Genomic DNA, 25,940 nt, shown 5'->3' with positions numbered 1-25,940 from the left:
GAGCTTTGGACTAGTAACTGGAAGGTAGCAAGTTCAAACCCCTGAGCTGACAAGGTACAAATCTATCGTTCTGCCCCTGAACCGGCAGTTAACCCACTGTTGAAAATAAGAATTTGTCCTTAACTGACTTGCCTGGTAAAATAAAACATAAAAAATTTGCCAACCACAGCTGATTGTCATTGTAGCTGAACACCTACACAGGTGTTAGTCTTTCCATTTCATTACCATCTATACAGAAGAGGACATCTTATGAATAATTATGTACTGCAATATAAACATGGACCCAGCCAGAGATAGAGAAGTGGCTGGGAGAGGGAGAGGGAGAGGAGTACGTATGCATGGGGGAAGAAGACTGAGAGGGAGATCAAGAGCTGTAGTCTCAGATGAGATTAGGGCCACTATAATTGATCATGTAATAAATCATGATCATCATCTCACTCTCCACTCCTCAACCCCATAGAGGAATTATTTTCCTCATGAAGGTACAAGGTTTATGACCACCATCCACATGATCAAATGTCCCTCCTGGACGCAATGAATGTTGGATGCCTGGACATATCTGCAGAAGATTGCCAGGGATGGACCAGGCATGCCAAAATATTATTTCCTAGGTGTGTTGCCCAAGATGACATAAGATGGGATGTGGATGAGAACCTGTGGCCAAATGCAGATGACAGGGTTGACAAGCATTGCAACTGTATCTGTATTGGTAGATGGTGTATATACAAATTATTATATTTTGGAATCACTCAATGCCAAAAAATGACAGAAAACATATTGAAGCATATTGCATCATGTCTGATTCATTCCTGTAACATATACTGCAGTGAATTCTAAACAGTAGAGAGGTGTCATTCTTGTTTTGTAAAGAAACGTAGCTCACGAAAACATTGTGTAATGCTACCTGTTGTTAGTGTTTTTTAGGTCATTGTTTTATGAGTGACAAAGTGTGCTTGCTGGGTGACAACCTTTGCTAGTGTATGGAGGAATGGGTTGATTTGAGACATGTATGAAGTGTTTTGGTAGTTTTAGTTCATTTTGGATATGCAATTAACTGCTGTGCAAAGCTGAAAGTTGGTTAGGAGAACTGTGTGAAGAGAAAAAGTGACTTAAGTATTGAGAAATGTGTCCTAGTGATTGTAAAAAAACTGTAATAGTAAATGACTCAAGTAAAAGTGAAAGTCACCCAGTAAAATACTACTTGAGTAAAGGTCTAAAAGTATTTGGTTTTAAATGTACTTAAGAATCAAAAGTAAATGTAATTGCTAAAATATACACAAGTGTCAAAAGTAAAAGTATAAATAATTTCAAATTCCGTATATTAGGCAAACCAGGCGGAACGATTTTCTGTTCTTTTTATTTACGGATGTTCAGGGGCACACTGCAACACTCAGACATCCTTTACAAATGAAGCATGTGTGTTTAGTGAGTCTGCCAGATCAGAGGCAGTAGGCATGACCAGGGATGTTCTCTTGATAAATGTGTGAATTCGACCATTTTCCTGTCCTGCTAAGCATTCAAAATGTAACGAGTACTTTTTGGGTGTCAGGGAAAATGTATGGAGTAAAAATATATTTTCTTTAGGAATGTAGTGAAGTAAAAGTAACATTTGTGCAAAATATAAATAGTAAAGTAAAGTACAGATACCCCGCACTGTGTGTGTGTGCGTGTGCGTGTGTGCGTGCGTGTGCATGTGTCTGTCTCTCTGACTGTGTGTGCGTGGGCGACTATGCATGCATTTATTAGAATGTTTGTGATCGAGAGAGAGCGTGAACCATCTGTGTTCCTAATGTTTGTGATCGAGCGCCACTCTTCCGGCGCCGACAGAGATGGCCGCCTCGCTTCTCGTTCCTAGGAAACTATGCAGTTTTTTGTTTTTTTACGTGTTATTTCTTACATTAGTACCCCAGGTCATCTTAGGTTTCATTACATACAGCCGAGAAGAACTACTGTATATAAGATCAGCGTCAACTCACCATCAGTACGACAAAGAATATGTTTTTCGCGACGCGGATCCTGTGTTCTGCCTTACAAACAGGACAACGGAATGGATCACATGCAGCGACCCAAAAAAACGACTCCGAAAAAGAGGGAAACGTGGCGGTCTTCTGGTCAGACTACGGAGATGGGCACATCGTGCCCCACTTCCTAGCATTCTTCTTGCCAATGTCCAGTCTCTTGACAACAAGGTTGATGAAATCCGAGCAAGGGTAGCATTCCAGAGGGACATCAGAGACTGTAACGTTCTGTGCTTCACGGAAACATGGCTCACTGGAGAGACGCTATCCGAAGTGGTGCAGCCAACGTGTTTCTCCACGCATCGCGCCGACAGAAACAAACACCTTTCTGGTAAGAAGAGGGTTGGGGGTGTATGCCTTATGGCTAACGAGGCATGGTGCGATGAAAGAAACATACAGGAACTCAAATCCTTCTGTTCACCTGATTTAGAATTCCTCACAATCAAATGTAGACCGCATTACCTACCAAGAGAATTCTCTTCGATTATAATCACAGCCGTATATATCCCCCCCCAAGCAGACACATCGATGGCTCTGAACAAACTTTATTTAACTCTTTGCAAACTGGAAACCATTTATCCGGAGGCTGCATTCATCGTTGTTGGGGATTTTAACAAGGCTAATCTGAAAACAAGACTCCCTAAATTTTATCAGCATATCGATTGCGCAACCAGGGGCGGAAAAACCTTGGATCACTGTTACTCTAACTTCCGCGACGCATATAAGGTCCTTCCCCCCCCCCCCCTTTCGGAAAAGCTGACCACGACTCCATTTTGCTGATACCTGCCTACAGACAAAAGCTAAAAAAAAGAAGCTCCCACGCTGAGGTCTGTCCAACGCTGGTCCGACCAAGCTGACTCCACACTCCAAGACTGCTTCCATTACGTGGACTGGGACATGTTTCGTATTGCATCAAATAACAACATTGACGAATACGCTGATTCGGTGTGCGAGTTCATTAGAATGTGCGTTGAAGATGTCGTTCCCATAACAATGATTAAAACATTCCCTAACCAGGAACCTTGGATTGATGGCAGCATTCGCGTGAAACTGAAAGCGCGAACCACTGCTTTCAATCAGGGCAAGGTGTCTGGTAACATGACTGAATACAAACAATGCAGCTATTCCCTCCGTAAGGCTATCAAACAAGCTAAGCGTCAGTACAGAGACAAAGTAGAATCCCAATTCAACGGCTCAGACACAAGAGGCATGTGGCAGGGTCTACAGTCAATCACGGACTATAGGAAGAAATCCAGCCCAGTCACGGACCAGGATGTCTTGCTCCCAGGCAGACTAAATAACTTTTTTGCCCGCTTTGAGGACAATACAGTGCCACTGACACTGCCTGCAACGGAAAAATGCGGTCTCTCCTTCACTGCAGCCGAGGTGAGTAAAACATTTAAACGTGTTAACCCTCGCAAGGCTGCAGGCCCAGACGGCATCCCCAGTTGCGCCCTCAGAGCATGCGCAGACCAGCTGGCTGGTGTGTTTACGGACATATTCAATCAATCCCTATACCAGTCTGCTGTTCCCACATGCTTCAAGAGGGCCACCATTGTTCCTGTTCCCAAGAAAGCTAAGGTAACTGAGCTAAACGACTACCGCCCCGTAGCACTCACTTCTGTCATCATGAAGTGCTTTGAGAGACTAGTCAAGGACCATATCACCTCCACCCTACCTGACACCCTACACCCACTCCAATTTGCTTACCGCTCAAATAGGTCCACAGACGATGCAATCTCAACCACACTGCACACTGCCCTAACCCAACTGGACAAGAGGAATACCTATGTGAGAATGCTGTTCATCGACTACAGCTCGGCATTCAACACCATAGTACCCTCCAAGCTCGTCATCAAGCTCGAGACCCTGGGTCTCGACCCAGCCCTGTGCAACTGGGTACCGGACTTCCTGACGGGCCGCCCCCAGGTGGTGAGGGTAGGTAACAACATCTCCTCCCCGCTGATCCTCAACACTGGGGCCCCACAAGGGTGCGTTCTGAGCCCTCTCCTGTACTCCCTGTTCACCCACGACTGCGTGGCCACGCACGCCTCCAACTCAATCATCAAGTTTGCGGACGACACAACAGTGGTAGACTTGATTACCAACAACGACGAGACGGCCTACAGGGAGGAGTTGAGGGCCCTCGGAGTGTGGTGTCAGGAAAATAACCTCACACTCAATGTCAACAAAACTAAGGAGATGATTGTGGACTTCAGGAAACAGCAGAGGGAACACCCCACTATCCACATCGATGGAACAGTAGTGGAGAGAGTAGCAAGTTTTAAGTTCCTCGGCATACACATCACAGACAAACTGAATTGGTCCACTCACACAGACAGCATCGTGAAGAAGGCGCAGCAGCGCCTCTTCAACCTCAGGAGGATGAAGAAATTCGGCTTGTCACCAAAAGCACTCACAAACTTCTACAGATGCACAATCGAGAGCATCCTGGCGGGCTGTATCACCGCCTGGTACGTCAACTGCTCCGCCCTCAACCGTAAGGCTCTCCAGAGGGTAGTGAGGTCTGCACAACGCATCACCGGGGGCAAACTACCTGCCCTCCAGGACACCTACACCACCCGATGTTACAGGAAGGCCATAAAGATCATCAAGGACATCAACCACCCGAGCCACTGCCTGTTCACCCCGCTATCATCCAGAAGGCGAGGTCAGTACAGGTGCATCAAAGCTGGGACCGAGAGACTGAAAAACAGCTTCTATCTCAAGGCCATCAGACTGTTAAACAGCCACCACTAACATTGAGTGGCTGCTGCCAACACACTGACACTGACTCAACTCCAGCCACTTTAATAATGGGAATTGATGGGAAATGATGTAAATATATCACTAGCCACTTTAAACAATGCTACCTTATATAATGTTACTTACCCTACATTATTCATCTCATATGCATACGTATATACTGTACTCTATATCATCGACTGCATCCTTATGAAATACATGTATCACTAGCCACTTTAACTATGCCACTTTGTTTACATACTCATCTCATATGTATATACTGTACTCGATACCATCTACTGTATCGTGCCTATGCTGCTCTGTACCATCACTCATTCATATATCCTTATGTACATATTCTTTATCCCCTTACACTGTGTATAAGACAGTAGTTTAGGAATTGTTAGTTAGATTACTTGTTGGTTATTACTGCATTGTCGGAACCTGAAGCACAAGCATTTTGCTGCACTCGCATTAACATCTGCTAACCATGTGTATGTGACAAATACAATTTGATTTGATTTAATATGAATGTGTTTTTGTCGTCTTTGTCTGGTTGTGTTTTTATAAGGCTGTTACGAAGATATATTATGCTGGTGAGGCATAAAGGATTTTAAATACATTTGATCTGGCTATTCAGCCTTAATGTCCTTAGTTACACACTGACACAACATTACCCAAGCAATGCAGCTGCATGAATGAGTGGCGTTTAGAAATATGAGCTAGTCTCAATGCAGTGAGTCATGTAGCTGCAGCTACACAGCATCTCTGGAAATGACTGACATTGACGTTGACCCTTACGGGCACATTTCCTGAATGGATAGACTGAAGTCTAATTCACCCAGAGCCTCATCATCAGCTGCCAAGGAAAACAGGCCTGTTCTGTTCTGTGTGTTCCAGCACTGAGAGAAGAGAGAAGAGACAGTGTCTCCTCGTCTACTCTCTAATACAGCCTGTTTATATGCTTTATTCAGTCATTTTAATTAATTATATCAATAAGCCAGCATAGAACCCAGCTTTTTGGCATCCTGCCTTTCTCAACTGCTAATACAGTCTGGTCAGGGGAGTATAAGAGGGCTAAGTAGGTGAGGAGAGCAGCAGCTTTTTGAAGTTCTTTTGTCAAATCTGGTTGGTTGGAGATGGGAAATGGGACCGACCAAAGAAAGGGGCAGACTTAATGTGTAAAATGTTCCCTCTGTTGATTCAAGGTCGTAAAGAGCCTATCACTACCTGTCATTCTGTTTTCAGTACCATGGACTGTTCCCTCCCATAGACTTTGCAGTCACTCTGATGTAGCGCAATGCATTGCTAGCTCCGTTGGTTATTCTAGTCTGTCTGATGTAGAATAAACCATAGCCAGACTCCAATTGTTATTGCTCTCCAAATGCATTTCTATAGACGTATTCTCGTCATACTCCTTCAGCACCATGGACAGCAGTTATCTGTCTAGCTGGCAGTGGAAAGCTCCACTCATATGTACTGGCTGTCCTTCATCACCAGGGAGAGCTCCCCTGCCAACTCGTCCCTCTGCCTCTGAGCTTTGACTGTTAGTCCACTAGGTAAGCTGCAAAATGGTTCACTTTGGTATAGAAGCATTGCAATTCGCGCTTAACAAAACCTGATGTAGTCACAAAAAAGCAACAATCTCAACAATGATGACAATCCATCAGAAACCCCAGTGAAATGTTGATACTCTCACTTTCAAAGTGGTGTGTTAAATACAAAGCTTGCGTGCATGAATAAATAATATGAAAAGAGTAATGGGTGAATGGGTTCTATGCTGGCTTATTTATATAATTAATTAAAATGACTGACTGGGACTTTGGCCGGGATTCAACCCATGTGGAGTTAAATTCACAATCTGGACCTCAAACCATCACGGTCCCCTAATAATCCCCACTTTACAATTGGCTCATTCACCCCCCTCCTCTCCCCTGTAACTATTCCCCAGGTCGTTGCTGCAAATGAGAACGTGTTCTCAGTCAACTTACCTGTAAAATAATGAATAAATAAAAATAAAATAGCGCTACACAGTCGACAATAGCGCTTGTCAGCTTGTCGTCCTAAAAAACGGAAATGAATGTTTGCTATTCCTATTTGGGATAAGTGCTGAAAATAAGGTCTGGGGTTAACAGAGGCTTCTATGAGATGATAAGTCAGTTAACAAGACCGTTAGGAATTATAAAGCCTTTACATTCTCAAAATAAGTCACTTGCTAATGAGTCGCTAACTATCAGAGAACTTGAACTTCAGTGTTAGTAGCAAGCATTTTCACGACATTACGCCGACCATGCAAACTAGTCTACGCTACACTAGTCCGCCAAAAAGCTAGTTAGCTTAGTTAGCTTTCTGCTTACCAGCTCGAACTAAAATGCAAGGATGGTATATTGTTTTGCTCCAGGCTGCAACCATATCTCCTCAGAGGGAAGGTGCTCATATTATCAGTTCCCCAACGATGTCTAGAGGAGACTTTGGGTCCGTCTGATAAGGTAACCTAAGTCTGATAAGGTAAGCTAAGTCTGATAAGGTAAGCTAAGTCTGATAAGGTAAGCTAAGTCTGATAAGGTAAGCTAAGTCTGATACGGTAAGCTAAGTCTGATACGGTAACCTAAGTCTGATAGGGTAAGCTAAGTCTGATAAGGTAAGCTAAGTCTGATAAGGTAAGCTAAGTCTGATAAGGTAACCTAAGTCTGATAAGGTAACCTAAGTCTGATAAGGTAACCTAAGTCTGATAAGGTAACCTAAGTCTGATAAGGTAACCTAAGTCTGATAAGGTAACCTAAGTCTGATAAGGTAAGCTAAGTCTGATAAGGTAAGCTAAGTCTGATAAGGTAAGCTAAGTCTGATAAGGTAAGCTAAGTCTGATACGGTAACCTAAGTCTGATAAGGTAACCTAAGTCTGATACGGTAACCTAAGTCTGATACGGTAAGCTAAGTCTGATAAGGTAACCTAAGTCTGATAAGGTAACCTAAGTCTGATAAGGTAACCTAAGTCTGATAAGGTAACCTAAGTCTGATAAGGTAACCTAAGTCTGATAAGGTAACCTAAGTCTGATACGGTAAGCTAAGTCTGATACGGTAACCTAAGTCTGATACGGTAAGCTAAGTCTGATAAGGTAAGCTAAGTCTGATAAGGTAAGCTAAGTCTGATAAGGTAAGCTAAGTCTGATAAGGTAACCTAAGTCTGATAAGGTAACCTAAGTCTGATACGGTAAGCTAAGTCTGATACGGTAACCTAAGTCTGATAAGGTAACCTAAGTCTGATAAGGTAACCTAAGTCTGATACGGTAACCTAAGTCTGATAAGGTAACCTAAGTCTGATACGGTAAGCTAAGTCTGATAAGGTAACCTAAGTCTGATAAGGTAACCTAAGTCTGATAAGGTAAGCTAAGTCTGATAAGGTAAGCTAAGTCTGATCGGTAAGCTAAGTCTGATCTGGTAACCTAAGTCTAACCTAAGTCTGATACGGTAACCTAAGTCTGATAAGGTAACCTAAGTCTGATCGGTAACCTAAGTCTGATAAGGTAACCTAAGTCTGATACGGTAACCTAAGTCTGATACGGTAAGCTAAGTCTGATACGGTAAGCTAAGTCTGATACGGTAACCTAAGTCTGATACGGTAACCTAAGTCTGATACGGTAACCTAAGTCTGATACGGTAACCTAAGTCTGATACGGTAACCTAAGTCTGATACGGTAACCTAAGTCTGATCGGTAACCTAAGTCTGATAAGGTAACCTAAGTCTGATAAGGTAACCTAAGTCTGATACGGTAACCTAAGTCTGATAAGGTAACCTAAGTCTGATAAGGTAAGCTAAGTCTGATAAGGTAACCTAAGTCTGATACGGTAACCTAAGTCTGATAAGGTAACCTAAGTCTGATAAGGTAACCTAAGTCTGATAAGGTAAGCTAAGTCTGATACGGTAACCTAAGTCTGATAAGGTAAGCTAAGTCTGATAAGGTAACCTAAGTCTGATACGGTAACCTAAGTCTGATACGGTAACCTAAGTCTGATAAGGTAAGCTAAGTCTGATAAGGTAACCTAAGTCTGATACGGTAACCTAAGTCTGATCGGTAAGCTAAGTCTGATAAGGTAAGCTAAGTCTGATAAGGTAACCTAAGTCTGATCGGTAACCTAAGTCTGATAAGGTAAGCTAAGTCTGATACGGTAACCTAAGTCTGATAAGGTAAGCTAAGTCTGATAAGGTAACCTAAGTCTGATACGGTAACCTAAGTCTGATAAGGTAAGCTAAGTCTGATAAGGTAACCTAAGTCTGATCTGGTAACCTAAGTCTGATAAGGTAACCTAAGTCTGATACGGTAACCTAAGTCTGATAAGGTAAGCTAAGTCTGATGATAAGTCTGATAAGCTAAGTCTGATACGGTAAGCTAAGTCTGATACGGTAACCTAAGTCTGATACGGTAACCTAAGTCTGATACGGTAACCTAAGTCTGATACGGTAAGCTAAGTCTGATACGGTAACCTAAGTCTGATACGGTAAGCTAAGTCTGATACGGTAACCTAAGTCTGATACGGTAACCTAAGTCTGATACGGTAACCTAAGTCTGATACGGTAACCTAAGTCTGATACGGTAACCTAAGCCGTTTAGCTCGATGTCAAAGGCACAGGACCTGAGGTGTAGTTTGATCTTTTTACATGTTAGCACATCGTTAGCGTTTTGCTTGTTTTGATTACATAAACTTCACAAGAAGTTATGTTAGCTGATGAAGATTATCTCATAGAATAACACATATCAGATCTCCTAAGCCTGTGTTTACCACAGACCTTATTTCCAGCGTTTATCCTGAATCCTTCCCCCCAAAACATTCATTTCTCCATAAGCTTTGGCCAGCGAGCCATGACAGTGTTAGCCTGCGTTAGTGCTTACAAAAGACACCATTACTATTGCTCTCTATGAGCCTTTTAAAGGCATTTTTCCAGATGTTAGCAGAGATCAAATTTACAGGAAACACTACGCATGATGGCTCAAGCATAAATGATCTTTAAAAGTCTGCTATAGTGCTGTAACACAGCTCAGATTAATTCCAGACCTTTGCATTGTTTAGATGTAGTAGAAGTGGAAGGACCCAAACAGCAGATGTTGCGGAAATCAGACCTGGTGTGTCATAGAGAGGCAAACATCAGAGCATATAAAAACTGGAACTATCCTTGGCACCATTGAAACATCAAGAAGTAGAATGAGACAGACTTACTGGGGGAGACATTTTTTTCACCTTTATTTAACTAGGTAGGCCAGTTAAGAACAAGTTCTCATTGACAAATGCGACCTGGCCAAGATAAAGCAAAGCAGTGCGCCAAAAACAACAACACAGAGTTACACATGGGATAAAACAAAAGTACAGTCAATAACACAGTATAAAAATCTATATACAGTGTGCGCAAATGGAGTAAGGCAATAAATAGGCCATAGTAGCAAAGTAATTACAATTTAGCAAATTAACACTGGAGTGATAGATGAGCAGATGATGATGTGCAAGTAGAAATACTGGTGTGCAAAATAAAAAGTAAAGAAAAACAATATGGGGATGAGGTAGGTAGTTGGATGGGCTATTTACAGATGGGCTGTGTCTGGGAAGCCCTACAACTCTCTAAAACTCTTTGAGTAGGAGAAGGGAGCTCACTGCTGGGGAACCAACAAGTACAATATGGTTTCTTGCAGCTTCGCTGCCTGAACCCCTAACAAGAAATTGTTACAGGTAAACAATGTTTCTAAATACGAGGGTCACCGGCATCATCACATTTCTCATTCCATGATGGGCGTGAGAATGTCTGCTCACCGTTTTGCTGCTCCCAACTGTGATCTTTAAAAAAAGTATTTGGTGATTTAAGATTTATTTCAAGGCAGTCTCACGATCAAAACCCTTTATGGATTAGCTTGGCTACTTGGTGAATGCATTGATCAGGATACAAACCCAGCTTTCATTGAGGGGAGGGGAGCCTATGCTTAGTATTTAATACGGGGTTCCCCAGCACAAAACAAGCACATCTCTTGTTCTGTATCTAGCTGTCGACTTCCAGTCGTTGAGCTAACACTAGTTCGTATTGGCCCGTACAACTACCACAAGCTTCCTTTATATGTCACACAGAGACAAATCAAATTTATTTATATAGCCCTTCGTACATCAGCTGATATCTCAAAGTGCTGTACAGAAACCCAGCCTAAAACCCCAAACAGCAAGCAATGCAGGTGTAGAAGCACGGTGGCTAGGAAAAACTCCCTAGAAAGGCCAAAACCTAGGAAGAAACCTAGAGAGGAACCAGGCTATGTGGGGTGGCCAGTCCTCTTCTGGCTGTGCCGGGTGGAGATTATAACAGAACATGGCCAAGATGTTCAAATGTTCATAAATGACCAGCATGGTCGAATAATAATAAGGCAGAACAGTTGAAACTGGAGCAGCAGCACGGCCAGGTGGACTGGGGACAGCAAGGAGTCATCATGTCAGGTAGTCCTGGGGCATGGTCCTAGGGCTCAGGTCCTCCGAGAGAGAGAAAGAAAGAGAGAATTAGAGAGAGCACATGTGGGGTGGCCTCTTCTGGCTGTGCCGGGTGGAGATTAAGAAAGAGAGAAGGAGAGAATTAGAGAACGCACACTTAGATTCACACAGGACACCGAATAGGACAGGAGAAGTACTCCAGATATAACAAACTGACCCTAGCCCCCCGACACATAAACTACTGCAGCATAAATACTGGAGGCTGAGACAGGAGGGGTCAGGAGACACTGTGGCCCCATCCGAGGACACCCCCGGACAGGGCCAAACAGGAAGGATATAACCCCACCCACTTTGCCAAAGCACAGCCCCCACACCACTAGAGGAGTATCTTCAACCACCAACTTACCATCCTGAGACAAAGCTGAGTATAGCCCACAAAGATCTCCGCCATGGCACAACCCAAGGGGGGGCGCCAACCCAGACAGGATGACCACATCAGTGACTCAACCCACTCAGGTGACGCACTCCTTCCAGGGACGGTATGAGAGAGCCCCAGTAAGCCAGTGACTCAGTCCCTGTAATAGGGTTAGAGGCAGAGAATCCCAGTGGAAAGAGGGGAACCGGCCAGGCAGAGACAGCAAGGGTGGTTCGTTGCTCCAGAGCCTTTCCGTTCACCCTCCCACTCCTGGGCCAGACTACACTCAATCATACAAACAATTGAAATCTTATCCATGAGTTCATCTGAATCTCACAGTATCACTTTATATGAGGACTGATGGCAAATTTGAGCAAATTATGATCATTTGTGTGTCCAAACATAAATATTGAATTACATTTAAATTAATGCGTTTCTGGGTGGTATATAGTACAATGTCCCCCAAAATTATTTTCTTACATTTCAAATTATCCATATCCCTCTATCATGTTTTCCACATGTTCAGACTACAATTTCAGATATGTGACAATTTGAGTGCAGCTTTTTATTACAATTAAAGGCATTATTTTATAGGCGTTCTTTAGTCTGAATATTGATTCATTTACCACAAGGGGCATGAAATATTGTTTAATCAATGTATATAGTCTTTTGACATCAATTCAATGATATTTTTCACCAAATAATTATTTTTAATTAAACACTTATTTACCATATTCTTACTCTATAGTACCTTTTTCTGGCATATCAACTGCCTGGTTGAGCACATTTGAACAACAGTCTTGTTGTTTAGCCTTTTTGCATTTTATCCCCTATCTTTGGCGACTGATTTCCAGTTTTTGCAGCTCTCAGAGTGGGCAAGGTTAGAGAGCCACAGGTCTGAACTGCAGCAACCCAAATATTCACATACATTGATGGAGGAAGGCTGGGAGAGTTGACCAATCATGTTCAAGTGAAGATTTATTCATTTGCACTTTTAAACACACTGTCAAAACATACCAGCCGGGTGAGAAAACAGCAAATGCAGGGCCACATAGATCCAACTCAGGGGAAGCAATGACCCAAAATGAAATGCTGACAAGTGCATTTTCACCATTGACCTATAGGGGGCGCAACATGCAGGTCCAAGGCTTTGATGAATGGCACTATATCAGGTTTTGTTCAAAATGCGGAACAATTATACAAGCACCTCAATTGTCATTCTTCTATGCAAAATGTAACAATATGGTCTTTTTTTGGAGCTTCTCCACAGGACTTTGTCAAGGCTGCAGCCATTTTGTGGTGAGCTGAGTAGGACTGAATTTGTTGAAGGACTGAATGCAGAGGCCGCTAGAAAGCCTGCTTGTGCAGATGAAGGGAGAGGGGGATGAGGGAGAGAGAGATGGAGTAGATGAAGAGTGTCTCTCTGTGTATGTCTGTGGCCCTCTCAGCCCTGGCACAGCAATTAACCCCCGCTACCCTGGCTGCCCCCTCTCTCTGTCCGCCGCGCCAGCTCTCTCTCTCCTAGCTGCCCTCTCAGCCCTGGCAGCGATTAACCCCCGCTAATTAGCTCTCTCTCTCCTAGCTGCCCTCTCAGCCCTGGCAATTAACCCCGCTACCCTGGCTCTCTCTGTCCGCCGCGCCAGCTCTCTCTCTCCTAGCTGCCCTCTCAGCCCTGGCACAGCAATTAACCCCCGCTACCCTGGCTGCCCCCTCTCTCTGTCCGCCGCGCCAGCTCTCTCTCTCCTAGCTGCCCTCTCAGCCCTGGCACAGCAATTAACCCCCGCTACCCTGGCTGCCCCCTCTCTCTGTCCGTCGCGCCAGATCTCTCTCTCCTAGCTGCCCTCTCAGCCCTGGCACAGCGATTAACCCCCACTACCCTGGCTGCCCCCTCTCTCTGTCCGCCGCGCCAGCTCTCTCTCTCCTAGCTGCCCTCTCAGCCCTGGCACAGCAATTAACCCCCGCTACCCTGGCTGCCCCCTCTCTCTGTCCGTCGCGCCAGCTCTCTCTCTCCTAGCTGCCCTCTCAGCCCTGGCACAGCGATTAACCCCCGCTACCCTGGCTGCCCCCTCTCTCTGTCCGTCGCGCCAGCTTTCTCTCTCCTAGCTGCCCTCTCAGTCTTCTGATTGCATGGAGTGGGCGTACAAATGGCAAACGGACAGATGACACAGGTGGGGGGAGGGAGCCTAGGGGCCTGCCAGCCCTCGTACAGAGAGGCCCTGCCTGAGGCTAGGGTGAGATTCTCTCTCCCTCTCTTAGGCCCTCTTCTCTTCTCTGTTCAATGTATTTTCTTGCCTCCTCCTCTCTCTCCTCTCCCTCCCTCATTCCCCCTCTCCGTATGGAGGTGAGCCCGACTCAGGTGTAATGTTGACGTCGGCTGCAAGGCAGACGTGAAGTGAGGACATTCTATTTCAGAGCTGTGCGTCAGACGCGTGCGTGTCCGAGTGGTGGGAGTTGAGCTGCTGGCTGTGTGTGTGGGAGTCTGTTAATGGAACTAGCCAGAAAGTTGAACAGTTTGCCTCTCAAAGTGGGTAAATATCATGATTGGGAGAGCTGGTGTGTGTTTCAAATGGCACCCTATTCCCTATTAAAAATAATGTGTGTACTATAGGGAATAGGGTGCCATTTGGGAGGCAGGTCTGGTCTGGAAGTGCTCTTTTAGGATCCAACGTCCACTTGTACTCTCTGTCTATGAGGCTGGCTACACTGTTTTTAGTTGTGTCCTCTGTGAATTGAGATGATGGTTTCATTGTGTTTATGTTATATTCTAACTGCTATGCAAAAATACAAATTCTGCTCTTCGGCCCTGTCTTTCTGCTACTGTACATGATGACTAGCATTTTCTCTACCTAGCCATTTGCTTTATGCTGTTTCTGTTATTCTACAGAGAGCGGTATGTCTGCCATTTGTTTGTATGATTTCCCTCCTATTTCATACCATGCACTTACATTGTCAATAACACACTTTATCTCTCTCTCTCTCCTCTCTCTCTCTCTCTCCCTTCTCTCTCATTCTCCCTTTCCCTCTCCCCCTCTCTCTCTCCCTCTCTCTCTCTCTTCTCTCTTCTCTCTCATTCTCCCTTTCCCTCTCCCCTCTCTCTCTCTCTCTCTCTCTCCTTCTCTCTCTCTCTCTCCCCTCTCTCTCATTCTCCCTTTCCCTCCCCCCTCTCTCTCTTGCTCTCCTTCTCTCTCTCTTCTCTCTCTCCCCCTCTCTCACACCTTCTCTTTCTCCTTTCTCTCTCCCCCTCTCTCACACCCTCTCTCTCTCTCTCCCTCCTCTGTCTCTCCCTTTCTCTCCTCTCTCTCTCCTCTGTCTCTCCCTCTCTCTCTCCTCTCTCTCTCCTCCATCTCTCTCTCCTCTGTCCTCTCTCTCTCTCTCTCTCTCTCTCTCTCTCTCTCTCTCTCTCTGCTGTAGCTCTGAGTCGGTCAGCGATGCCCTTCGGCCTGATGCGTAGAGAGCTGGCGTGCGAGGGATACCCCATCGAGCTGCGCTGCCCTGGCAGTGATGTCATCATGATTGAGACGGCCAACTACGGCCGCACGGACGACAAGATCTGTGACGCTGACCCCTTCCAAATGGAGAACGTGCAGTGTTACCTGCCTGACGCCTTCAAGATCATGTCACAGAGGTACGTGTGGGGAGGTGGGAGGGTTGGGTGGATAGGTGTGTGTGTGTGCGTGTGTGTGTGTGTGTGTGTGTGTGTGTGTGTGTGTGTGTGTGTGTGTAAGATAAATAAGAAGACATAGGACACCAAGGGTGGGTGTGTCTTTCTGTCCTGCTTGTTTTTTTATCGTATGTGCTGTTCGTGTGTAAAGTCAAGTGCATGCAGTATGTGTGTAGTGAGATATGTGTTTGTAGTGTGGCTGCATGCAGCTGCACTCTGCTTGTGCTTAGCATCTGCCTCCTCATAGAGCTGATCTATGGTAGCCCTCTCCCTGCTATCCATCACAGATGTAACGGAGGGAGAGGGTGCTACTGGTGAGATGGAGTGAAGCACAGAGGGAGAGAGAGTCCCCTAAGCAAGCTGGTCCTGGGGCTCTGTTCACAAACACACCCTACAGAGCCCCAGGACAGCAGCACAATTAGACCCAACCAAATCACGAGAAAACAAAAAGATAATTACTTGACACATTGGAAAGAATTAACAAAAAAACAGAGCAAACTAGTATGCTATTTGGCCCTAAACAGAGAGTACACAGTGGCAGAATACCTGACCACTGTGACTGACCCAAAATCAAGGAAAGCTTTGACTATGTACAGACTCAGTGAGCATAGCCTTGCTATTGAGAAAAGCCGCCGTAGGCAGACATGGCTCTCAAGAGAAGACAGGCTATGTGCTCACTGCCCACAAAATGAGGTGGAAACTGAGCTGCACTTCCTAACATCCTGCCCAATGTATGACCATATTAGAGAGACATATTTCCCTCAGATTACACAGATCCACAAAGAATTTGAAAACAAATCCAATTTTGATAAACTCCCATATCTATTGGGTGAAATTCCACAGTGTGCCATCAGAGCAGCAAGATTTGTGACCTGTTGCCACGAGAAAAGGGCAACCAGTGAAGAACAAACACCGTTGTAAATACAACCCATATTTATGCTTATTTATTTTATCTTGTGTCCTTTAACCATTTGTACATTGTTAAAACACTGTATATATATAACATGACATTTGTAATGTCTTTATTGTTTTGAAACTTATGTATGTGTAATGTTTACTGTTAATTTTTATTGTTTATTTCACTTTATACATTCACTTTATATATTATATACCTCACTTGCTTTGGCAATGTTAACACATGTTTCCCATGCCAATAAAGCCCTTGAATTGAATTGAATTGAATTGAGAGAGGTGGACAGGGGGATTGGTGTGGGGATGGAGGGATGGAGAGATGGAGAGATTTAGAGATCTGAAGGGGATTGATATAGGGAGGGAGGGAGCTAGAGTGATCCACTGATGGGGAGATAAAGTGCAGCAGTGGTGTGGAGAGAAATGTGGAGAGAAATGGAGAATGAACAAGAGAGAGAGCAGAAAGAGAGAAATAATGCTAAAGCTGGATAGAAGAGGACAGAAGGACAGAGGAGGACAGAGGAGGATATAGAAGGATATAGGGGGACAGAGGAGGACAGAGGAGGACAGAGGAGGACAGAGGTGGACAGAGGAGGACAGAGGAGGACAGAGGAGGACAGAGGAGGACAGAGGAGGACAGAGGTGGACAGAGGTGGACAGAGGTGGATAGAGGTGGACAGAGGTGGATAGAGGTGGACAGAGGAGGATAGAGGTGGACAGAAGACAGAGGAGAACAGACCAGGACAGAGGAAGACAGAGGAGGACAGACCAGGACAGAGGGGGACAGAGGTGGATAGAAGACAGAGGAGGACAGAGGTGGATAGAAGACAGAATGAGTGTTGTGTTGTGTGTGTGTGTGTGTGTGTGTGTGTGTGTGTGTGTGTGTGTGTGTGTGTGTGTGTCTGTCTTAGCAGCACTAGTCCCCCCATTCTCTCACCTTTAATTGCTCACACTCACAAGCCATCGGGGAAGGGAGACTCTTACGGCACTCTTCCTCCCTCATCCCTCCGTCGCCTCATCCCCTCAGGTCCAGCTGTCACATGATCTAGTCTAGTGTGAAATGACCCCCTTCCGACCCGTTCCCCCCGTCTTTAACCCCAAGGACATTTATCTGCCTCTTCTCTTTTGTCTCTTCTGTCATTCTCTCAATGTCATTCATTTTTTTCTCATCACTCTCTTCTCTCCTCTGTCTAGTTTTATTTCTCTGTTCCCATGTTTCTCTCTCTCTCTCTCTCACTCTCAATTCAATTTCAATTTCTACAGGATCGGTGGGTCCCCCGTGGGACGGTTGAGCTAACATAGGCTAATGCAATTAGCATGAGGTTGTAAGTAACAAGAACATTTCCCAGGACATAGACATATCTGATATATGGCAGAAAGTTTAGATTATTGTTAATCTAACTGCACTGTCCAATTTACAGTAGCTATTACAGTGAAAGAATACCACACTATTGTTTGAGGAGAGTGCACAGTTATGAACTTGAAAAGTTATTAATAAACCAATTAGGCACATTTGGGCAGTGTTGAAACAAAATTTTGACCAGAAATGCAATGGTTCATTCGATCAGTCTAAAACTTTGCGCATACACTGCTGCCATCTAGTGGCCAAAATCTAAATTGCACCCGGGCTGGAATAATACATTATGGCCTTTCTCTTGCATTTCAAAGATTTTAAAAAGATTTTTTTTTTTTTTTAAAAATGTAATTTTCTTTGTATTATCTTTTACCAGATCTAATGTGTTATATTCTCCTACATTCATTTAACATTTCCACAAACTTCAAAGTGTTTCCGTGTTTCCTTTCAAATGGTGTCAAGAATATGCATATCCTTGCTTCAGGTCCTGAGCTACAGGCAGTTAGATTTGGGTATGTCATTTTAGGTGAAAATGTACAAAAGGGGCGGATCCTTGAGGGGCTTTATTGGCATGGTAAACATATGTGTACATTGCCAAAGCAAGTGAAATAGTTTGAGTTTAAGTTTGAGTTTATTTTATTTTTACAGGGACAGTGCCCATTAATCAACGTTTCAGTAAAAGTGTCGGTTTTAGCCAGCCGGCTAATTTTCAACCTCAGTCCCTGGGCAGGTTATTAAAAACAATTACAATATAGACAATCATTGAGCACACGCAGAGCAACATAGGACAAGCAAGACATAGCATACAGACAGAGCAACATAGATAATAAACAAAAGATAAATAAACAATACAAAATGAACAGTAAACATTACACTCAAATGTCATATTTATTTATACAGTGTTGTAATGATGTGCAAAAAGTACAAAAGGGAAAATAAATATAGGCTGTATTAACAATGGCTTTTGTTCTTCACTGGTCACCGTTTTCTTGTGGCACTGTGGAATTTCACCCAATAGATATTGGAGTTTATCAAAATTGGATTTGTTTTCAAATTCTTTGTGGGTCTAGGTAATCTGAGGGAAATATGTGTCTCTAATATGGTCATACATTGGGCAGGAGGTTAGGAAGTGCAGCTCAATTTCCACATCATTTTGTGGGCAGTGTGCACATAGCCTGTCTTCTCTTGAAAGCCAGGTCTGCCTACGGCGGCCTTTCTCAATAGCAAGGCTATGCTCGCTGAGTCTGTACATCGTCAAAGATGTCCTTAATTTTGGGTCAGTCACAGTGGTCAGGTATTCTGCCGCTGTGTACTCTCTGTTTAGGGCCAAATAACATACTAGTTTGCTCTGTTTTTTGTTAATTCTTTCCAATGTGTCAAATAATTATCTTTTTGTTTTCTCATGATTTGGTTGGGTCTAATTGTGCTGCTGTCCTGGGGCTCTGTGGGGTCTGTATGTGTTTCTGAACAGAGTCTTCACCAGGATCATCTCTCTGTAGGTGATGGCTTTGTTATGGAAGGTTTGGGAATTGTTTCCTTTTAGGTGGTTGTAGAATTTAACATCTCTTTTCTGGATTTGGATAATTAGCGGGTATCGGCCCAAATTTTACTCTGCGTACATTATTTGCTGTTTTGCGTTGTACACAGAGGATATTTTTGCAGAATTCTGCATGCAGAATCTCAATTTGGTGTTGGTCCCATTTTGTGAAATCTTGGTTGTTGAGCAGACCCCAGACCTCACAACCATAAAGGGCAATGGGTTCTATAACTGATTCAAGTATTTTTAGCCAGATCCTAATTTGTATGTTGAATTTTGTGTTCCTTTTAATGTTCTCTCTCTGTCCTCACTCTCTCTTTCTCGCTCTTTCTTTCTATCTCTCTCACTCTTTCTATCTCTATCTCTCTCTCTCTCTCTCTTGCTCTTTCTCTCTCTCTCTCTTGCTCTTTCTCTCTTTTTCTCTCTCGCTCTTTCTTTCTATCTCTCGCTCTTTCTATCTCTCTCGCTCTTTCTCTCTATATATATATCTCTCTCTATTTCTCTCTCTCTATATATATGTATATATATATATACCTCAATATATATATATATATCTCGCTCGCTCTTTCTCGCTCTCTATCTCTCTCTCTCTCTCTCTCTCTCTCTTATTTATATATATATATATATATATATATATATATATAAAATCACTCTTTCTATCTCTTTCTCTCTCTCTTTCTATCTCTCTCTCTCGCTCTTTCTTTCTATCTCTCTCTCTCTCTCACACTCTTTCTATCTCTCTCTTTCTCTCTCTATATATATATATATATATCCCTCTCATCTCTCTGCCTCTCTCTGTGGGACAGGTGTAATAACCGTACCCAGTGTGTGGTGGTGGCAGGGTCTGATGTGTTCCCAGACCCCTGCCCAGGGACCTACAAGTACCTGGAGATACAGTACGAGTGTGTCCCCTACAGTGAGTACCCAGACCCCCCATCTCCCACATCCCTCACCCCCTACCCCAGCCCCCATCCCCCTTCTCCCCCACCTAACCCCTCTCAGCAACTGACTGTCATTCACACCAACACACACACAGACTCTCTCTCTCAGACACTCAGCCACACACACAAACAGACAGACCAAGACCAGACCAGACAGACACACATTGCTCTCTCGCTCTTGCTCTCTCTCTCTCTTACACACACACACACCTACACACACACCTGCAAACAAACACACCTACACACACACAGCACTAAACCCTTTTTCTCCATCGACAGTGCAACGCTCCAGAGGCTGAGAGAGATTTTCACACGGGGAAGGTGCTCCACAAACACCATGGCAGATAAGCACTTCATACAGCGAGGGGTCAGCCTTTATTGCCGATCATAGCGGTAACACACACCACCACACTCACACACATGTTGACCCCTGGGCCTGATAGTCTGCTTTATCTGGTGCCAAACATCTTAGTGGTCCCTCTGATCTCCAAGAACAGTGAACATTGTCCACAGTGAGACTGGGAGGCAGAAGACTGTGTCTGTGTCATCATGCCACAATGTTAACACAAACAGCAAAGGGCTTATTTTAGACCACATGACCCTGAAGATGTGCACATTTCAATATCCCCATGGTAACTGGCTGCCGGCTCCCTCGGGTGCTGCTCACATCTCCGTGGCAGGTGTGACACACACACACACGCACGTACACACACATTACGCACACGCTCTGTTGCTCATACACCCGCACAAACACAAGTACAAACACACACACACACACATACACAAACACACGCAGAAACACACACCCACATCACACACTGTCTCTCACACACTCTCACTCACACCCTAAAGCACACACACACACACACACAAGAACACAGGCAGACAGGGTGAGGATTGTGGTGTTGTGTGGAGCCTCAGTCATGTGAAAATCTCTGCTCAGACAGTGTCCCCTCCTCCTCATGTAGTATTACTCTCAGCATTGATCCTCTCACTGTGCAGGAGTATTCCAGGGGGCTGCCGCCTCATCCCCCCTCCACTGGGGGAGACAGAAGTGTGGTGTGTGGGGGGGGGGGGGGGGGGCTTGATTGATGACTATGGGAGGGATGAAGGGAAGAGGTGGGTAAGAGATACTCTGTGGGTGAATGTCTATGTTTTTTCCTTCAGGGAGCCGTGAGTACAGGAACTGAAGAAAGCAAAACCGACTTCAACAACTCCCTGACCTCTTCTCTGAATTATCACGCTCCTCTCTTCCTCTCAACATATCTCCATGTCAATATCGCCTTTTTTCCTCTCTACTTCTATGTCACCCTTCTCTCTCTTGGTTTCATGCCATTCTTCTACAACTCTTTATATTCTACACTTTATCCATTGCCACATCTCTTTCCCTCTCCCATTGCCACATCTCTTTCCCTCTCCCATTGCCACATCTCTTTCCCTCTCCCATTGCCACATCTCTTTCCCTCTCCCATTGCCACATCTCTTTCCCTCTCCCATTGCCACATCTCTTTCCCTCTCCCATTGCCACATCTCTTTCCCTCTCCCATTGCCACATCTCTTTCCCTCTCCTATTGCTACATCTCTTTCCCTCTCCCATTGCCACATCTCTTTCCCTCTCCCATTGCCACATCTCTTTCCCTCTCCCATTGCCACATCTCTTTCCCTCTCCCATTGCCACATCTCTTTCCCTCTCCCATTGCCACATCTCTTTCCCTCTCCCATTGCCACATCTCTTTCCCTCTCCCATTGCCACATCTCTTTCCCTCCCTCTCTTTCTCTTCCGCTGTCGCTTTCTTTTCTCTTTGCAGGTTGTAGGAGTTGTCCCAACACTCCACTGTCACCTGTAGGAGTTGTCCCAACACTCCACTGTCACCTGTAGGAGTTGTCCCAACACTCCACTGTCACCTGTAGGAGTTGTCCCAACACTCCACTGTCACCTGTAGGAGTTGTCCCAACACTCCACTTTCAACTGTCCAAGTGCAACACAAAGTGCAGCATGGCCTCCAGGCCTCTAGAGGAGCTGTCCTACCTGGCTGGCTGTGCCCCCTTAAGATTATGATGAACTCTGACCCTCCTCTGCTCGGTGCTCACAGGCCCTCAGCTAACCTGCCTCTAGATATATTCTGTAGTTCAGGGTTGAGTCCTCTTACCATCGCAACAGTAACAGTTATAACTGTGACCTTTGCTGTTGGGGAAGGTTTTCTAGTCTGTGTTATCTTTCTTCTTCTCTCTCTCTTTTTTCTCTTTTGCAGCCTTTGGGTGAGATCATGTCCTCTTTCAGTCTCCTCTATCATCTCTCTCTCTGAATGTAGCCCTGAGATGTGAGTTGACTTGTTGTGGTGGTCAGGTTGGCTGGCCCCTTGTTGCTATGTTCTACTTTATGTGCCTCTCCTCTGGTGTTGTTTTGTTGTTAGGTGGTGATCTGGTCCTGGGTTATAAATAAATAGTTTCCTCTTCCGTCCTCTCTTATTCTCTCTTATTCCAGACCAGACATTTCCCTCTGACTGCACACAAGAGCCAATCGAAAGTGATGATTAAATAGCTGCTGACTTGCATTTTTCCTATTCCCGTCTTCTATTAAAGATGCTTGTTTATTGGATCTGAAGGAAGGAGGGTGGAGGGGGTTATGAGAAAATTGGAACCTGATCGCGTCGTGATGAAACGTCTTGGCTGTCTGAAGTGAGAAAGAAGAGCCAATTAGAACAGTCCTCCGTCAGTCTTCTCCTCTCCCTCAGGGATGGGCTGTGGGCCAGACCAGACTTGCAAACACACACACATACACGTTAGTTCTCCCCACCCGCGCCGCATTCCGCCGCACCATGCTACGTGTTGTCGGGCTCTGCCACCAGAATATAAATAGATCCTGAGTGAATTAGATTCAGTGTTACAGGCCTCCTCATCCCAAACCTAGTGGTAACTAACTGGACTTCTATTAATTACCAGGAGAAGGTCATCTCATCCCAAACCTAGTGACAAATAATTGGGCTTCTATTAATTACCAAGAGAAGGTTATCTCATCCCAAACCTAATGACAACTAACTGGGCTTCTATTAATTACCAGGAGAAGGTCATCTCATCCCAAACCTAGTGGCAACTAACTGGGCTTCTATTAATTACCAAGAGAAGGTTATCTCATCCCAAACCTAATGACAACTAACTGGGCTTCTATTCATTACCAGGAGAAGGTTATCTCATCCCAAACCTAATGACAAATAATTGGGCTTCTATTAATTACCAAGAGAAGGTCATCTCATCCCAAACCTAATGACAACTAACTGGGCTTCTATTAATTACCAGGAGAAGGTCATCTCATCCCAAACCTAGTGGCAACTAACTGGGCTTCTATTAATTACCAGGAGAAGGTCATCTCATCCCAAACCTAATGACAACTAACTGGGCTTCTATTAATTACCAGGAGAAGGTCATCTCATCCCAAACCTAGTGGCAACTAACTGGGCTTCTATTAATTACCAAGAGAAGGTCATCTCATCCCAAACCTAATGACAACTAACTGGGCTTCTATTAATTACCAGGAGAAGGTCATCTCATCCCAAACCTAGTGGCAACTAACTGGGCTTCTATTAATTACCAAGAGAAGGTCATCTCATCCCAAACCTAATGACAACTAACTGGGCTTCTATTAATTACCAGGAGAAGGTCATCTCATCCCAAACCTAGTGGCAACTAACTGGGCTTCTATTAATTACCAGGAGAAGGTCATCTCATCCCAAACCTTGTGACATCTAACTGGGCTTCTATTAATTACCAGGAGAAGGGGGTACCTTCCCTCCCGCTCTCTACCCCTCTCCCTCTGCAGAGATTAATTGAATTTGCTGCTGCTAATCGCTCTGGTAATGCCCCATCTTTCATGGCTCACTGGGAATGCAGGGTGTTTTGGTGTCTTTATGGGTGACATATGTTTGTTTGTTTGGTTCTACTTAACGGGTGAGGGATAGGGGTTAGGGATAGAGGGTGGGTGTTTAAAGGGCCGCTGTTGGCAGCTGGCATGATGCGTGCAGGCATGACACGTGTGGGTGTGGGTGTTGTGTGTGGGTGTTTGCGTGCAAGTGTGTGTGTGACAGGGTCCTCTGTGTGCATGTCACACAGTGCTTTGTGTTACCAGCCACCTGAAACGTGGAGGTGACAGGCGAAGCAGCTGAGTCGACACAGCACTGTCAGATGAGCTCAGAAGAGGCGGCCAGTGTGTGTGTTTGTGTGTGTGTTAGTGTGTGTGTGTTAATGTGTGTGTTAGGATGTGTGAGCATGCCAGCAGAACATAACAACAGCCAACAAGTCAAGTCATATCTCACAGTGCCAAAAACCCTGCAAGCCCTTACAGAGACATCAGTCTTCACTGGGCAGAACAGAGCAAGACAAACTGTTGTGACACAGATTCACTCTGTCAAGGCTTGCTTCACAACTGGCTTCTATCAACACATACTGAGTGTACTGTATAAACTATACCTTATTATACCATACTATACTACACACTATATGTATTTCCTAGTTCACCACACATCATTAAACAACACTATACTATACTATAATATACTATATATATATATTTCCTGGAGTAAAAATCCAACACCACAGTAGATTCATATCATGTTGCCGAGCAAATCAATTCATTAAAACTCCTACAATGTGATTTTCTGGATTTTGTTTCTCATTTTGTCTGTCATAGTTGAAGTGTACCTATGAGGACAATTACGGCCTCTCATCTTTTTAAGTGGGAGAACTTGCACAATTGGTGGCTGACTAAATACTTTTTTGCCCCACTGTATCTACTCAATGACCTCGTATCCCTTCACATCAACTAGGTACTGGTACTTTGTGTATATAGCCAAGTTATCGTGACTCATTGTGTATTTATTGGTACTTGTATTACTAGGTGTTAATCCTTTCCTATTATTTCTCTATGTTCTTTCTCTCTGCGTTGTTGGGAAGGCCCGTAACGTTCGTCTACAACTGCTGCTGACGAAGCCTGTAGGAACCCATGGAAATGTAGAGAGCAGAGTACAGAGAGGAGAGTAGAACTCGACCTGTTCCTGCTCCCAGTAAATGTAGAGAGCAGAGAGGACAGTAGAACTCTACCTGTTCCTGCTCCCAGTAAATGTAGAGAGCAGAGAGGAGAGTAGAACTCTACCTGTCCCTGCTCCCAGTAAATGTAGAGAGCAGAGTGCAGAGAGGAGAGTAGAACTCTACCTGTTCCTGCTCCCAGTAAATGTAGAGAGCAGAGAGGAGAGTAGAACTCTACCTGTCCCTGCTCCCAGTAAATGTAGAGAGCAGAGTGCAGAGAGGAGAGTAGAACTCTACCTGTTCCTGCTCCCAGTAAATGTAGAGTACAGAGAGGAGAGTAGAACTCTACCTGTTCCTGCTCCCAGTAAATGTAGAGAGCAGAGAGGAGAGTAGAACTCTACCTGTTCCTGCTCCCAGTAAATGTAGAGAGCAGAGAGGAGAGTAGAACTCTACCTGTCCCTGCTCCCAGTAAATGTAGAGAGCAGTGTACAGAGAGGAGAGTAGAACTCTACCTGTTCCTGCTCACAGTAAATGTAGAGAGCAGAGAGGAGAGTAGAACTCTACCTGTTCCTGCTCCCAGTAAATGTAGAGAGCAGAGAGGAGAGTAGAACTCTACCTGTCCCTGCTCCCAGTAAATGTAGAGAGCAGAGTGCAGAGAGGAGAGTAGAACTCTACCTGTTCCTGCTCCCAGTAAATGTAGAGTACAGAGAGGAGAGTAGAACTCTACCTGTTCCTGCTCCCAGTAAATGTAGAGAGAGTACAGAGAGGAGAGTAGAACTCGACCTGTCCCTGCTCCCAGTAAATGTAGAGAGCAGAGAGGAGAGTAGAACTCTACCTATTCCTACTCCCAGTAAATGTAGAGAGCAGAGAGGAGAGTAGAACTCT

The 25,940-nt window shown here is 44.6% G+C and overlaps 1 protein-coding gene across 2 annotated transcripts in view; it reads left to right on the top strand.

The window, feature by feature from the left end:
- Window positions 1–25,940, top strand: part of LOC135554496 (adhesion G protein-coupled receptor L1-like) — a 248,867-nt gene that overhangs the window by 158,841 nt on the left and 64,086 nt on the right. For both annotated transcript variants that reach the window (XM_064986831.1, XM_064986830.1), the window contains 2 exons: window positions 15,046–15,259; window positions 19,902–20,011. In XM_064986831.1, the coding sequence (XP_064842903.1) occupies window positions 15,046–15,259; window positions 19,902–20,011 (324 nt within the window). The remainder of the gene's footprint in view (window positions 1–15,045; window positions 15,260–19,901; window positions 20,012–25,940) is intronic.

This window comes from Oncorhynchus masou, chromosome 14 (genome assembly GCF_036934945.1).
Source record: "Oncorhynchus masou masou isolate Uvic2021 chromosome 14, UVic_Omas_1.1, whole genome shotgun sequence".
Taxonomy (NCBI): domain Eukaryota; kingdom Metazoa; phylum Chordata; class Actinopteri; order Salmoniformes; family Salmonidae; genus Oncorhynchus; species Oncorhynchus masou.
Note: the sequence above shows the minus strand (reverse complement) of the source record. Positions and strands in the feature narration are given on the sequence as shown.